The sequence below is a fragment of the Halichoeres trimaculatus genome, unplaced genomic scaffold (genome assembly GCF_033239565.1).
Source record: "Halichoeres trimaculatus isolate MK-OKI-2021-1 unplaced genomic scaffold, fHalTri1.1 fHalTri1_scaffold_20, whole genome shotgun sequence".
In the NCBI taxonomy this organism is placed as follows: Eukaryota; Metazoa; Chordata; class Actinopteri; order Labriformes; family Labridae; genus Halichoeres; species Halichoeres trimaculatus.
Window position 1 is genome coordinate 3,695,167 of NW_027437198.1, and position 15,441 is coordinate 3,710,607.

A 15,441-nucleotide genomic window follows, 5' to 3' on the forward strand; every position below is an offset into this window, starting at 1 on the left:
GGATGGTAGTGCTGGTTTCTAACAGCTTAATTAAAGTCAATATGTTGAGACAACAAGGCATGTTTTCTTGTGATAACAGGATCCTGTTCATACAAAAACCAGTTTGTCTTCTTCTGATCATGAGGATGTCAGGAAAAAACAACAGGCTGGTCAGTTAGCGTTTGGCCAATTGGCATTTGGTCAAGATTTCAAGTTACAACTGAAATCATCTGTGAATCAACAGTGAATAAATCATGTGGATACATGTCTGCTTAGGGCTTCCACAGATTTGGAGAACAAATGTGTCAGAAATTTTCTAAACAGCCAGTTAATCGTAGACAGCTTCTGTGGTGAAACTAAGTCAAACTACTGAAGATCTTGAGACTATAAAACCATAGCCTAAATTAAAACCAGGCTTTAAAGTGGATTCTTGTTTTGGTTATAACTCGAAAATGTGTCTGGGTTGTAAATATGTCCAGGGGCAGATCAAACCATCACACCAGAAATCCAGACAGAGTTAGTGGAAGTTTGGAAAAAGACAATAGCTTTATTTTATCAGGCATCTCAATAGATAATACAGATGTTTATTTGACTGGAACATCTCAGGCTTCCCGAAATCTGAAGCTGGGCCTAGTCAAACCATTACTGAAGACATTTCCCTACACATCCATTACTATATAAAAGTGTATAAAATCAAATAAGTTTTAATGAGAAAATAAAACAAATGACCATCCAGCCCCATTCCCTGACTGAGTATAGAGCTGACAAAATGATAGCCAGTCCCAAAACAGTACACTGTAGGAAGAGGTTTGTTGGAACACTGAACAAGTGGAGCTCAATGACATTTGCTCAGTAATGTCAGTTTAAAATGTCTCCCTTCATAGCCATTCCTTTTTGTCTGCAACCTTAAGAAAGAAACCCTTCAAACTGGGAAGTACAGTCAATATTTATCACAACTCTGCCTGAAAACACAAAACCTGAATACGCGGCAATCTGGATTTAATTTATGTACAAAACCAAACACAAAAAGAAGAGGAAGGGTAAGAGTGAAAATATCATACAGCATTTATGTGAAGCAGAGAAATGAGAACTTCTTCTGCATTAAAATTCTGTTGAGACATCAGGACGAGTTGCAGAGAAGCAGCTGCAGAGTGACGGACTGGGGAGGTTCGCTGAGTGAAGGAGGAAAACTGTGACGTGTGTGGTTGATTAAATCAGGCCTCCGGTCTGTTGCTGAAACACATCAATTGTATCTTCATCTTCCATTTCCAACTGTTGGAAAAAAACAATAGGTTTGACATGAGTTTTAATAAACCTCAGATTGTTGCTAGCTTTGCTTGTGTATATATATTTTTTCTATAATATCAATTGAACCTTTACCCAACAGCATTAAAAGACAGCTTATCATACTTTTTAGTTTAAAGTTTATCGTAGGAATAGGCCGATTATTGGTGCTGACATTCTACATTTTGAGGCATATCGGCATCAGCCTTTTTTTAAAAATCTGACGGCTGATAAAAAATCAATTTAAAACTGTTAATTTTTGCTCCAATGCAGCTGTGCCTCTCTGTCTTCAGTCACTATTCTGTCTCTAGCATTGTCCCACCCACAGTACCATTTGATTGTTTACAAGAAGAGACAATTATTTTTAGAAAAAAATTACTTTCTGTCGAACACTTTATGATGCTTTTTATTTCTCTTTTAGGTTTTCATTTAACTTTGTAAGACATGCTGCTTAGCCTGCGAGCTGTTTGATAAAAAATATGCTAAAAAGCATTTAAACAAAGTTAAAGATGCTGGGAAGAGGATCTGTTTCAATTGGACTGCATCATGCATGACTTTTATTTTGGAGTTAAATGGAGATAAGATCACAACAAATTTTCTTTGTTCAAGGCAACTATTTACCAGATACAACGCAACGAGGTAAGGTATTTATCAGTACAGTTACGTAGCACTGTTGTTTGAAACAAGACAACAAGAAACGTGAGTACTGTAGCTGTAGTAGTACAGAAGTAGCTGGCTATAGTTAGCACTACTGTGTCCACCATCACTACAAAATTGATCACAGAAATCGTTATTAGCAGAGAAAAACAATCTCTTCTCACAACTAAACTTCATCAGCTGGCGTGGTGTTGTCATAGAGACTTCGACGTGCTGTAAATCAATCTAGTCCCGCTCGACCAGATCTGGAAGCTAATGAGTTGCATTTAGGAATAACCTATAGTGGTTCTGATATTCTCATTTTTAAGTGTGGATTTTAAGGCTGTATTCAGACCAGAAAAGTCCTTTGGTCCACTTGTTTGGTCCGGACCAAAAGCGGACTTTATATTTTTTGTTTGGTGCGGTTTGTATTCAGATTGTACTTTTTGCAAGTGGACTATATTCTTAAACACATCCACGTGTGTGACCATCAGTGCTCTCATTGGACAGCACTGACAAAGGCGGCACACAGAATACAGACCTGGAAATGGAGGTAAACATGTGTTTGTGCTCTTATTAGAGCTGCTAAATCATTTTCAGTTTCAAGAGCAGATCCTTCAAAGAAGGCTTATCAACACCGTTTACAATTTTGGAACAGGGAAGACGAATGCACGCAGCAAGGAGACGCTATGCTCTGCGTGTCCTGACCCACAACATGCCAGCAACAGTGTGGCTAAACAGAAGACGGAGGATCGGGTACGAACCAAAGACGGTTAGGTTACGGTGGCTTTATAGGCCCAAAAGGCACATGTATCCTGTAGTTAGTTTGGATGGACCTTGGTTCGTATTCAGACCTGCACCAGAGAACCACGAACTGCACCAGAGTTCGTTTGGAAGTGGACCGAGACCACCTCAAAAAGTGGGTCTCGGTCCGGTTGTTTGGTCCGCACCAGGGTTCGTTTGTGTCTATTCACACCTGCATGGAAAGTCCGGACCAGCGTGGGAAACGAACCCTGGTCCGTTTAAAGTGGACCAGGTCTGAATACGCCCTAACTCATATAAACCAAAGTAATCTAATTTTAACATTATACAGTACATATTCTTCTTTCTAAACATGTTTGACACACTACAGGAGAGTGCATCTCTGCAGCTCTTATCATAACTCCAGTTTAAACTACAATGTTTTCCCTCCGTTACGTCTCATCACTACTTTAAATGTCACGCTGGCATGATGGTGGGACGAAGATGTCCTACCACTCTGCTGGCATCACATGCAGTAAGTTTACAGAAGAATCACTGTGAGCTTTTCATTACCTCTTACAGTAATGTAATGTGAAATCACACTAAAATTAGAACTGAGAGGGACCAATACAAAAGGTAACCATTGTGAAATTGTTTCAGATCCAACTGACACCTCTTTGACCACTGGTTGATGATCGGCCATGAACTTTTGGTTCCTCTTGTAGTTTTCCAGTATGGTTTCACTGGCAGTCGTCTGTGAAGTTAATATCCTTTTTGGGGCAGATAGTGTACTTGGGCCTTTGTTTTCTTCTTTCCATTATTCCAAGCGAGAAACTTCTAGAAACTATCAACTCTGATTTTGGGAGAGCATTGTTCTCATAAGACTGGTCAGAGAGTCTCACAGTTTCCAATGAGCCTGACTAACATATGGGATCCTTTTTGGGCTCAGCTCTGTAGATTTTCAGTGTTGTGGAACAGAGCGAGTCTTAGGGGCTGGATTAAAAGGTAATTTAGAAAAAAACTAGTGCCTCCTTTTGAATGCTCATTACAGAGTATCTGCATAATCCTCCTCTACAGGCATTTATTAGTGATGTCCCTGAAACCACAGCTTTTAAATAAAAATCTAATTGATTTAATCATGTGATCAGGCTGATTTAATCCTTCTGACTTTCCTATGAACACTGCTCAAGGTGGACACATCTCAACTTTGTTTAGTCTAAGTACTTTCATGCCCTTTAATTGTACATAGCAAGACTTGTTTACAGACTGAGACGATTTTGGTGCAGTGCAGACTGTAATCATGTATGTACAACTGAAGTGGAAAAGAGCATCAAGAACACCAGTGAGTGCTTCTCAAGGTGAGGGCATTCAAAGAATGTCAGACGTATGGATTCCTCATGTATTGGAGAAAGAGGCACCAAAATGAGTAGACCTAATGCTGGATGTGGAAACACAAGAGATTAAACTGTGACATCATCAAAGGTACAGGGGCTTGGGGTTTTCTGCTTGTTAACTTCTCTACAAAGCATTTTTTGTGACACTAAAGTTATCATTTAAACACTTGATACATACCTGTGATGGTGTGTCCGTCTCATTTATTGGCTGTCCATCAAATCTGAACCTGATTTGCCTCATTGAAAGTCCCTGAGGAGATAAGAACATAACACTTTTATTCAAATCAAGTCCTATGACTCAGATTTCCTGCAAAAATTATCAAAAAAAAATCTGTTCAAAGATTGAAAAGCTGAAATTCAAACATCTCTGAGCCTAAACAACAGAGAAAATAAACTTCTATCACACACACTAGTCACACACACACCAAGCCATAAAAAAGTTGTTCTCACAGCAGATATTAACCTATTTACAGCCTGCTTTAAAAAATGTCTCCTGTCTGAATCGCTAGCTTTCCTAATAGGCACACACTTTACATGGGGGGAATTTTTTTCTAGCCCGGTGGTTCAGATGATATTGAGATTGTGACCTCGCCCAATCAGAGGCACAGCTCAGCTCACGCGACCGACAGGTGCCCTATAGCTGTACGCGAAGCCCTTGCCCCTACTAATATGGCCGCAATAGGCGACGTGCTTCATTTTCCGTTTCAGAAACAGACGGGTGACGTCCGGTAAACTACGTCCATGTTTTATACAGTCTATGTCATCATCCCACCTGAAATACATGGTCCCATCTTTTGATAAGGTCAGACTGATACCTCTTGTGTATGTTTTTGTCCATTCTAAAACTGAATTCTTGTTTGTTTGTTTCAGCACAGACAGTTTGCAGCCATTTAGCTGTACCAGAATTCGCTCTTAACTAATTCACATCAGTAATTCCTGGGCAGGAGACAGATTAGGTTAAAGACAAACAGTACATCATACAGACAGCTAAAAATTCATCATAACCACTTCACATCTACAAGGATACCTTCAAATGAAATTACAAGGCAATATTAAATCATTAGAAGCTGCTTAGTGAACCATTTGTACTTTCTTTTGTACTCTTAAAAAAAAATTAGACATAATTCAGACATCTAGAACATTAAATAAGACCTTAACTGTCTCTAACTTGGGAACTTTCAAGACTTTACAATTGAGATGGGACCAGAAATAGGTACTTTTGTAGGTACCGACTGAATTCTGTCTCTAGTAGTAATCAAAAGGTACCATGTTTAGGTACCTAAACGCATACTTGTGACTACTAGAGAGTGGAAGAGAAGGTGATTTTCCATCCTGGACATGAACACAACATTGCAAGGTTATATGCTGAGTAATAAACGTGTTAAACTGTAAAACTTTGAGATTTTATTATAAAAAAAATTAATATTTGTTACCACATTAACACACAAAAGTATCAAAAGTTGGTGCCTTTGAGTACTGATACTGATTGCTAGGCATCAGGTTCAGGCATCAGTACTGTGTTGTTTCAAATATGAAAGGTACCTATCCTTACTTTACAAAGATGTATGGACACAGTCATTTTATTTTTTTCTCATTTTGTTTTGTTGAATCTGTTTTTGTTGTAAAATCATGTTTAAATTTGTGCATTGATTCGTTTGTCTGATGCACAGTTGATGTGTGTATTTGTCAGACAGTACAGTTTTAAAGTGATCCTCCGGGATGGAACAAGTTGGGTCCTATCACAAGGTGTAGGGCAGAAATTACCCCTACAGCAGTGTTTTTGTGCAGCAGAAGCCCAGGGCGCACACACCAAACACCCCCTCCCTGCTCGTCAGCTGGTTTCCTCTGCACTCAGACGGGGCCATATTTTACTTGACCAAAAACACAAATAAACTCCCACCGAAAAAATCTGATATGGGTCTGCATTTACGCTTTATTCACACAATTTTCAGCGCGTTACTTTCACAGAAAAACACAGCTAGATAAGGCTCTAGTTCTCATCATGTCTCTTCGTCCTGGCAGACTACCTGCGTTTTTTTATATCTGGCACGCCGCGCGTGTGGACTGATACACTAAGCAGCAAGCACCTCGTAGCCAGCTGTGGCTCTGCAGCGGAGGTAGCGCCGTTTTACAACACAATGAGAACTAGAGCCTTATTTAGCGGTGTTTTTGTGTGAAAGTAACGCGCTGAATAAAGCGTGAATGCAGACTGATATCAGATTTTTTCGGTGGGAGTCTGTTTATTTGTGTTTTTGGTCAAGTAAAATATGGCCCCGTCTGAGTGCAGAGGAAACCGGCAGAGGAGCAGGGAGGGGGTGTTTGGTGCGAGCGCTCTGGGCTTCTGCTGCACAAAAACACTGCTGTAGGGGTAATTTCTGCTCTAAACCTTGTGATAGGACCCAACTTGTTCCATCCCGGAGTATCACTTTAAGGATTCTTCCTGAAGTTCGTCCCAGTAGAATAATGTGGTGCACAGTCTTCTGTAGTGAGACAGGACTAAAGGGATAATGAAAAACATCTGTGTCTCGATGTACTTTTCAAAATGAGCTGCATGACAAACATGTCTGTTTTGGCCTGCTCTGCTCTGTCTCCTTTCTTCCAGAGGGTTCAGCACTCATTTCACTTTCATATCCAGTGGAATGTCAGTACTTTAGTTTCTTTCCATATTCTGCTCCTGGTTTTTCCTGTAGATGTAGATTCTTCCGAATGAAGGAGACACTGTCAAACATCACAATTGTTTCAACAGCAAAGCTTCAAGAATCAAGCCTGTAAACTCATTAGAATAAGTCAGCATTCCTGCATCTCATAATAGAAAGTAGCCAAGCAAAGGACAACTTCAGAGGAGATTTAACTCAGAAATGCTGACAGAGACAATGAGATATCGTTTGTGATAAAGATGTGAAATCAAAAACGAGAAGATAAGAGCAGCTGGGTGATTAGCCCAGAAGAAGTAACGGTGAGAGAAAACAGTATGGCATCAAACAATCCATTACTGTGAGCTTCTGCTTTAAATCTCTGACGTTTTATTGGTCTGTCACATGATTGTTATGATTAGTGAAAGGGCTGTGACGACAATCCTTCCAGAAGCTTCACCAGGCAGGTCACTTCAGCTGAAGTAACCTATTTTTAATGGGAGGGAATGGGGATGTGTTGTTCATATGAATGTACACACAAAATGTCTAAACTGCAGCTTTAAATGCAGTGCTGCAGAGGAGGGAGAGCAGTAACGCAGAGCTGGATCACAGCCAGTAAGGGATGAACAATGACTCTTTCAGGGGAGAAAGACTGATGATGTGACCATGATGAAGTTCTCTATAATGGGCATCATCCGGCTTAAATTTCACATTTGAACTTTTGACTTTCTGCAGCGTCTTTACATGGCTTATGTGATGTGTGTGTGTGTTCTATTAACACCTGTGAAGTTAATATCTTCACACTTCCGTCTGTAATGATTAAAAATCACTTTTCAACCTCAAAAAGTCCAAGCAGAGAGTAATTTGACATTTCCCAGCCATAATTTCTTGTTTGCTGAGAACACTGCTGGAAAAAGGTTCATATAACCAACAACAAAGGGCATGTTTCTGAATGCACATGGCTCTAGATTAGGGCTGCAACTAACGATTATTTTTAGTGTCGACTAATCTATCAATTATTTTTTCGATTAGTTGATTAATCACGATTATTTTGAGTTTCAACCTAATTTGGCCTTTAAAAGGTGCAGACCTTTATAATTCAACCTGTGTTTTGCATTTTTACTGCATTTACCCAGAGTTAGGTTCTCATCTCTGATTGGTCAGCCCTGTGTCACGTTTGTTTGTTTGTTTGTCTTTATTTCATTCATGATGACGTGAAAAAATATAAGTACTAGGCTATACAAAAAATAAATAGGCTAAATCTCAAACTGAATGAAGCAGGTAACAGGGAAATTAAGTTGTTGTACGCAGTGTTGGACAGACCGCTTATTAGTGACTTTGGGCCCGTTTTCTAATGTTTATTTGCTCATTGGGGCTTGCTTTGCTCTCTGTGCGATCCCGTCTGACTCTCCCCCAACTCTCCATGACAACGCGTCAAGTTTCGTTTCTCTACATGTGCTACTTCCACTTCGCTCATGCACACTCCGCCCCTCCTCCCCGCTGAGTGTTACCGCTGCAGTGTGAGCTTGAGAGTGATAAATTTCCTCTCTTTTCAAAAGTTAGGGGAATTTTTTACACTAGTTTGTCGCTTAGATCCTGAAAAACTGTTGGTAACAGAGAGTGACGGAGACTCTCTAGATTACGTTATCAGACGCTAAACTCCGGGAGCTGTCAGGCTCCGTCAGAGCCTCCGTCAGCGCGCAGCGCTCTCTGGAAGTGGAGTTTTTCCTCATCAATTTTCCGCACGTATGAACTTAGTGATCTTTTCCCATAAAAGTATCCAATAACACAGCACCTCATGCTGTGAACTGAAGTTACAGATGAGTATTACCCCCTGGTATTTGATTTCACCATGTGACAACAACAATAAAAACAATAATACGACGCGTCGACTATTAAAATTTGCGTCGATGAATTTTTTTCGTCGACGTAGTCGATTATGTCGACTAATCGTTGCAGCCCTACTCTAGATTACTCTCATCACTGCCGGTTATGCTTTCAATCAAGTATAAACACGTCTCTGCTTCAAAACTGTTGCTTTGAGTGTTGAGTAATTACAATAATTATTTTCATGTGAAGAAAAAGCAGCATCACTGGATTTCAAATGTCTTCAAAGGCTTGCTACAAACCTTGCAGCTGGAAAAGTTGGGAAAAGTGGCAAATATCCAGATCCTCTTGGTCTCCACTTTGAAAAGGGTTTTCGGTGGCTAATATTGAAAAAGTCTCTGCAGTAAAGGCCTGACTGTGAGTTCCAGAATGGCTGCATTACAATCACAAAGGTGTGTCAGGTAAGGTCATATGCACGCCTCGGAGACTCTCTTGGAGGCTCCACTCCTCCCTTGTCAGAAAGAAGTAATGTGAGGATGTGGAGTTTAAAAAAATAAACAAATGTTTTTTATTGGGCTACACAAGAAAACAATTAAATAAATATGAAATTGGTCACTGGATCTGGTTATCACTGGACTGAGCCTAAATAAAAAAAATAATTAAAAATCACACCTTACCTGACATCAATGTTTTGTTTTGTTTTGTTATTTGTTATTGACTGAAGTAGGCCATCTAGTGTCTCAAAGTGGTTATAGCAATAGCCATGAGCCTGCCTCCTGAAAACATTTGCCTGTTAGTATTTTGACATTTGACGTTTCCAGTATTGTTTATTGAGAGTAACTGTGATATGTTTCTGTGATGGAAGTTGAAATCCTAGTTCAAAACCAAAGTTATGTCTATCATTAGCATATAACTGCAATTTCCCGTATATGTTGACATCAAGGTAACGCTGTTTTTTCTATATAATTTCTATCCATTAGTAGATATATAACATGTTAAATGTACTGAACAGGAATCTAGTGTCAGAGAGTCATGTTCATTTCTTTGAGAGTTCAGTTCTTCAGTAAAACTTGAAGCTGAAATTCCTGATTCAGAATTTTCTTAGGAAACTGTTATCTATCTGCTTAGCTGAGGGTCGGCTGCTACGGCATCATGTAAATAATCGACCAAGCATCAAGGCTGATGATGTCAGTGGACCAAGGTTATAATAGTTTTGGATTTGTCATTATAGTTTAGTTTTAGTTAGTTTTGACATTTTTTTCCATTACAGTTTAGTTTTAATTAGTTTTGGAGCAGGCATTCTAGTTTTTATTTAGTTTTTGTTTTTGCAACAAGGCTTAGTTTTAGTTTAGTTTCAATTTAGTTTTTTCATACCTTATTAACCAGGTGCAGGATTCAAAAAGGTGAGAGTAAATATTTTGTTACACTGTTTATTTTCCAGTCCAACATAGTGCTCACTGCTCAGTCAATGCTGATACTGAACTGTTGGCTGCTGCCTTAAACACAAGGAAATAATATAAACTTAGTATAAAAAATATGAACATAAATTATATGAAAATAATCTTAATATGAATTACAAAAAAAACATAAAAATGAATTATATAAAACAATATGATACGAGCTTTAATAATAAGAAACTTGGACTCTGCAACAATAAAGGCAGACTCAGATGAAATGAAACTATTACAGATGCTCTAATTCATTGCTCCACTACGTTTGGTCGCAGCACAGCGCACAGCCAGTCAGTGCAGTAAACAAGCACGACCCAGTACGTCGCTGTGATGGTGCCGTACGGCACTGACAACTGCCGAAAACTGTTGTAAAATAGGTTGGGTAAATGTGTCTAATTAATCTAAATCCTAAAGGCTGTTAATATTGTCAGAAACGATAACTAAGGACATTTTGTCTATAATTTTGGTTAGTTTCAGTTAGTTTTTTGAACACAAGATTCAGTTATAGTTTACTTATCGTTTTTGTTTTCTTTTCTAGTTTTTATTAGTTTGAGTTAACTGCAATGTATTTTAAATTTTAGTTTTTGTTTTTAGTTTAGTTTTAGTTAACTATTATAACCTTGCAATGGACTGAACCATTTCTTATCAGTTCTTAACAGGAACCAGTTCTCGATACTCATCCCTACATTTACCTCATTAGTAGACCTCAATGAATCTTTTCACTGCTTTATCTCATGAATCTAATACCAAAACAGTTGGGGAAATGAAAACGGTTGAGATCATTTCGCCAAACAGAGATGCCAACCAATTCATGCTGTGATATTGATGACGTGACTTTAATACATTTTCTTTTTTCAATCTAACACTCAAAACACAGAAAACAGTTTACCCAATGTTACTTTGAAGGCAACTTTTATTTTGAAATTTTACTTCACAATCGGACATCACTTCCTTTTGACAGAGGGAGAGTGGAGCCTCCAAGAAAGTCTGCTGACAGTGGAGGTCTTTAGCTGGACTGTGGGGGAATTTATGTACAGTAGTGTGGATGTCCAAGCCAATAAAACCACAAAGATATGACTATCCCAGAGCTGTGCTCTAAGGGCCTACACTTACCAGAATGCATTGTGTATGAGCTTCAGTGTCTATGACTTGCTTCACTGCATTTCTGCCTCCATAAACTCTGGCTGTTATAAATAAAACTGGAAACCCAGTCAGCCAAAACTGTATAAAATGCATCCTCTGTGCTCATACTTTTGGGTGCTGCTTTTGCTGTTAGTGATGTAGTTTTGTCGCAAGTATGCATAAAAGTCAGAGGCAGAAACCAGAGATCCTTTCTAAAAAGAAACTGCTGCTGACTGCTGTGGTGGAGAGAAGGACAACAGGTTTTGCAGATGTTCTCTAATGTTCCCTGGAGACACGGAGGGCAAATGCATTTTCTGCAGATGCTTTTTAGAATACATTCTTAACTAAAAGATATGTTAAAGTCTTTAAGAGACAGTTTGTTCTATTTAAGAACATACTGGCTGAGTCACTCAGTCTTTACATCTATCAGCTTCCTGACAAAGGAAAAGATTAAAGAGTGATATTTGAGAAGCTTACTTTCTATTTTAATATTTTTCTTGAGGACTGAAACAATTTGAACATCTAAATACTGGAAACTACATATGTACATCACTTGCAATAATACATTTTGAAGTCCTGAAGTTCAGCAACCAGTTGTTTGAAACATCTTCCACAATATCCTTCTATCATCATGTAATGTCTTATTAGTGCACATGCGATGCCACACCTACCTGTCTCTCGCAGTAGGCTTTCATCAGTTTGATGAGCGGCGTGTGTCTTTTGATCTTGAACTGCACAACAGATCCATCCTGACCCGCTACCTTCAGGTTTATGTGTTCGTTGTTTTCTGTCTTGACTGCCTCCTATGAGAGAAAGTCAGAGAGAAAAAGAAAAACAGTAAACACAGACTCCGAGGCAACCAGAGCTGGAGGCTGAGGAGCAAATGAAAGGAAGGGATTAAAGTAGAATGTCTCCAACACATGACAAGATACAGACAACATGTCCTTCTTGAAAAGAATCTACCATGTCCTGTCAGTTTCCACTAAATGTATGATGGCCATCAGACTCCTTCAAGGAGAAGAATGGCCCAGAATTTGGATTTAGCCAAAACTTTCAACCAGCTCTACCCGTGATTTATTTTAGCGACACAGTTTGACTGAACTCAGTGAATCAGGAGAGGAGTAATGGCAACACAGCTGCTCATCTTTTGGAATTTCAACTCTTCGACGAGCACTTTTCAAACTTTTTGTTCTCTTTCTACTTGTCAAAAAACTGTGAAGACTTGCAGGACTTTTTTTGTTGCCAAGTTGACTGGAAAGTACCACCACGAGCAGCACAGCATAGCAGTGAAGAAGATAATTATCCTGCAACATGGCAGAGCAACCTTATTATCATATTTCTACCAGTATGCTTTTGACATGCTGGACTCGCTATGGGACGAGACATTTTCAAGAGGATTTAAAAAAAATGTATTTGATGTATTTTGATGTTTTTATAAATATACATGTGTTGGGCTGGCCACTTGGTAACTATTACTGACAAGGAACTACTGTCTAGATGAAGAAATCTATATTTATTAACAAATTGATTGAATATTGTTTAAAATCTTTATTCTATGATAACACGAAGAGCAAAAATTAGGATAAAGATTACAAAAAAAAGTTAAAAATAACAAAATAGTAGGGATTGGTGAGCACCAGTATTGGTATAGGGCCGATACTGGCCTTATTTCAAGGTATCGGCACTAGCAAAGGCTGCCAATACCAGCAGCTTGTTGTCGCTACATTACTGCGGTTTGGTACCATGGCAAATGTGCTTCAGGTCCTGTTCAGGCAACATGAATGAACCAGGGAGAGTAAAGGCTGGCACACATTACAGGATTCCTCAAATCTTTTCAGATACCACACACTTAACGACAACAAAAGACAGATTTCTGTCTTCTGATCTTATAGTGTGTGGTGTGCACTGCTGAGTATCAGCTTCTTCACGCTCATTTTCTAAGTCTCGCGTAATAAAAGGAAACTTCTGTGTAAACAAACATGGCAGACCAACAGGAAGAAGCAATAATGTTTTTATCAGCCTCTTAATCTCTGGAAAAACTCACAGAAAAGGAAAACAATTATAGAAAAAGGAACGTTGGCTGTATGCTTGGTTGTTAGGCACTGCCCAAGTAGCTGCCTGTTGCAGAAGCTCTCTCTTCTTTGTCCGTTTCTTGTCATTTTTTATCGTCTCTTTATCGTCATCTTTGTATTTGGAGTGGATCATTACTTTGTATGGTTCATTGTTGGTCGTGGACACCAAACTTTTTGTGGCTTCAGCGATATATTTACTAATTTTTCTCCTGTGTTTGTCTAGAGATCCTACATGTAACCATGGCTGCATTGTTTACATGTGAAATTAGCTGTTAGCAGCCTGTAGCATGTCAATGCTAACTAGTGTAAGGCTTGATGATTTCCCTCAAGGTGAGGAGGAGGAGGTGAGGACAACGTGCTGGTTCTCGGGTGTGAGCTGGGAGGTGACGACGTGGACCTGTCCTTCCATCCATCGTTGTTGGGAACGTGGGATCTATCTCTGGTGGGATGGTTGAGCTAGCCATGCTAGCCCAGCGGCAGAGGGGCTGCCGGAGGGCAGAGTGGCATCGTGCTGTTCACGGATGTGGCTGACAGAGCTGACATCAGACGCCGGCGCCACATTGGAGGAGCTATGCCTGCTGTGAGCAGACAGGATCCAGGAGACAGAGACTGAACAGACTGCTGGGGAGGCTCAGTCCTGGACCCTGTGGAGGTGGAGACTGGCTGGGCTGGAGAGTGGTGGACGGGCTGTCATCATCTATTTTCTTGTGGACCTTTTTGCACTTTCTATGCACTTTCTTACTTTTGTTTTCTTGATTGCTGCTGTGACTCCTGAATTTCCCCTCAGGGATAAATAAAGTACTTTCTATTTCTATTCTATTCTATTCTATGCATTACAGTGTCAGTTGGTGGTGAATACAGTGGTCACAAGTATTAAAGATAGATTTCTCACTTCCTCTTCGGTCAGTCAGCTGAGTCACCTGTCGTCCTGATTGGCTTTGCTCCTGTATACCTGACATTACACACTGTGCCTGCTCGGCTCCTACCAGAGCGCCCTACACACTACAGGATTTTTCGTCCCCAATAGTAAACATGCTCATTGTCTATGATCTCTCCCTCTGAGGCCCTCTGAGTGGCTCCAACCAGACTAAATCACTTTTAACACACCCCACAGCACAGGAAAATCACATACAGTGTCATTTGCAAACATCAGACAATCAAGATGTTAGTGGCTTTAATGGTTAGAAGGAGATTGGAGCAAAAATCAGCTACATTATCCTGTAGTGTGTATCGGCCTTTTACATTTAAACCTTTTTATTTTGCACTTCAGTTAATTAAAAAAAACATTACAACTTTGAGAGTTGTTCATTTTGTTTTGCACTTTATGCACTTTTTACTTCTTCAAGTGACTGTATTGTCTCTGATTAAGGTGATCTGCCACTGTTTACTGAAATTTTATCTACAGTATCAAAAGAACTAGTAGTATCAGCACTCAGTACATATATATATGCATTTATATATGCTCCCTTTTTAAACCAAAAATATTATTATTATTTTTCTTGTTTTCTTATTAGGCTTATTACAACTTGATTGCATAATAAAACACAAATGGATTACTTAGAGCAGTTCCCAACAGCAGCCCTGATACTAATAGATTTCTCGGACATTAGCAGGCACATTTTCTCTTTGTTTACATCCTATTTCAGCGTCTACAAACTTCGACACAGCCAGATGTCAGCAGGGATTTATCAAGATCGACAGAAATACCGGCTGAAACCACTGCTGGAGCACAAACTTTCTCTCACTGAATCATACACAAGCTATTTCCAGCTCAAGCCATCCCTGCCCTCCCACACCAGCACTGATAAACTGAAGCATGCTCTGAGGATGAAACCAGCTGTGTGTGATCAAGCAGAAAGCGATCTGCGCGCCTGTGGATGCGCGTTCACAAACCTTCCGGTCTATCAAAGTAGGCATAGCCAGTAGTTAAATTAAGCTCTGAACTTAAACAAAATGAAACAAATCGCTGAAAATGTCCGTTTTTGCAGTGTGCAGCTGTCTTAAAAAACAGCTCAATAGATTGGTGTGTTGATACAATGTAGAAACACTAACCTTTGGTTTTTCATCAGCCATGGTCACTCTTTTGGCGCTTCTCTACTGCCACACAAAGAATACGTGTGCGCGCACGCACACGTTCCCGGTTTAATAATTCGAACCGAACGTGCGCGGTCACGACACAGTGCGCGTCCACAGTAATTTCCTGTGAATGGCTGAAAGTGGTCACATGGGTTAAAGCGCGGTCCTGGCATGGGCGGGAGAGTTTCAATGCGCGTTAGAGAGGCACCCAGATACGCGTGCACGC

At 39.8% G+C, this 15,441-nt stretch overlaps 1 protein-coding gene across 1 annotated transcript; it reads right to left on the minus strand.

Annotated features, from left to right (window-relative positions):
• Positions 1 to 515: 515 nt before the first annotated feature.
• On the minus strand, positions 516 to 15,346 carry LOC141810161 (small ubiquitin-related modifier 2-like). Its single transcript, XM_074697535.1, has 4 exons — positions 15,192 to 15,346; positions 11,739 to 11,870; positions 4,213 to 4,284; positions 516 to 1,251 (listed from the first exon to the last, which is right to left on the minus strand). The coding sequence occupies exons 1-4, from the start codon at positions 15,210 to 15,212 to the stop codon at positions 1,189 to 1,191; spliced, it is 288 nt and encodes a 95-aa protein (XP_074553636.1). The 5' UTR covers positions 15,213 to 15,346; the 3' UTR covers positions 516 to 1,188.
• Positions 15,347 to 15,441: the final 95 nt, after the last annotated feature.

Bases quoted from the DNA above. Each gene is read 5' to 3' on its own strand.
- LOC141810161 (XM_074697535.1), bottom strand. From the start codon at position 15,212: ATGGCTGATGAAAAACCAAAG. The intron at 4,285-11,738 runs GTAGGTGTGGCA...TTATCTCCTCAG, and splicing joins AAGCCTACTGCGAGAGACAG to GGACTTTCAATGAGGCAAAT. The intron at 1,252-4,212 runs GTATGTATCAAG...TTTTTCCAACAG, and splicing joins AGACGGACACACCATCACAG to TTGGAAATGGAAGATGAAGA.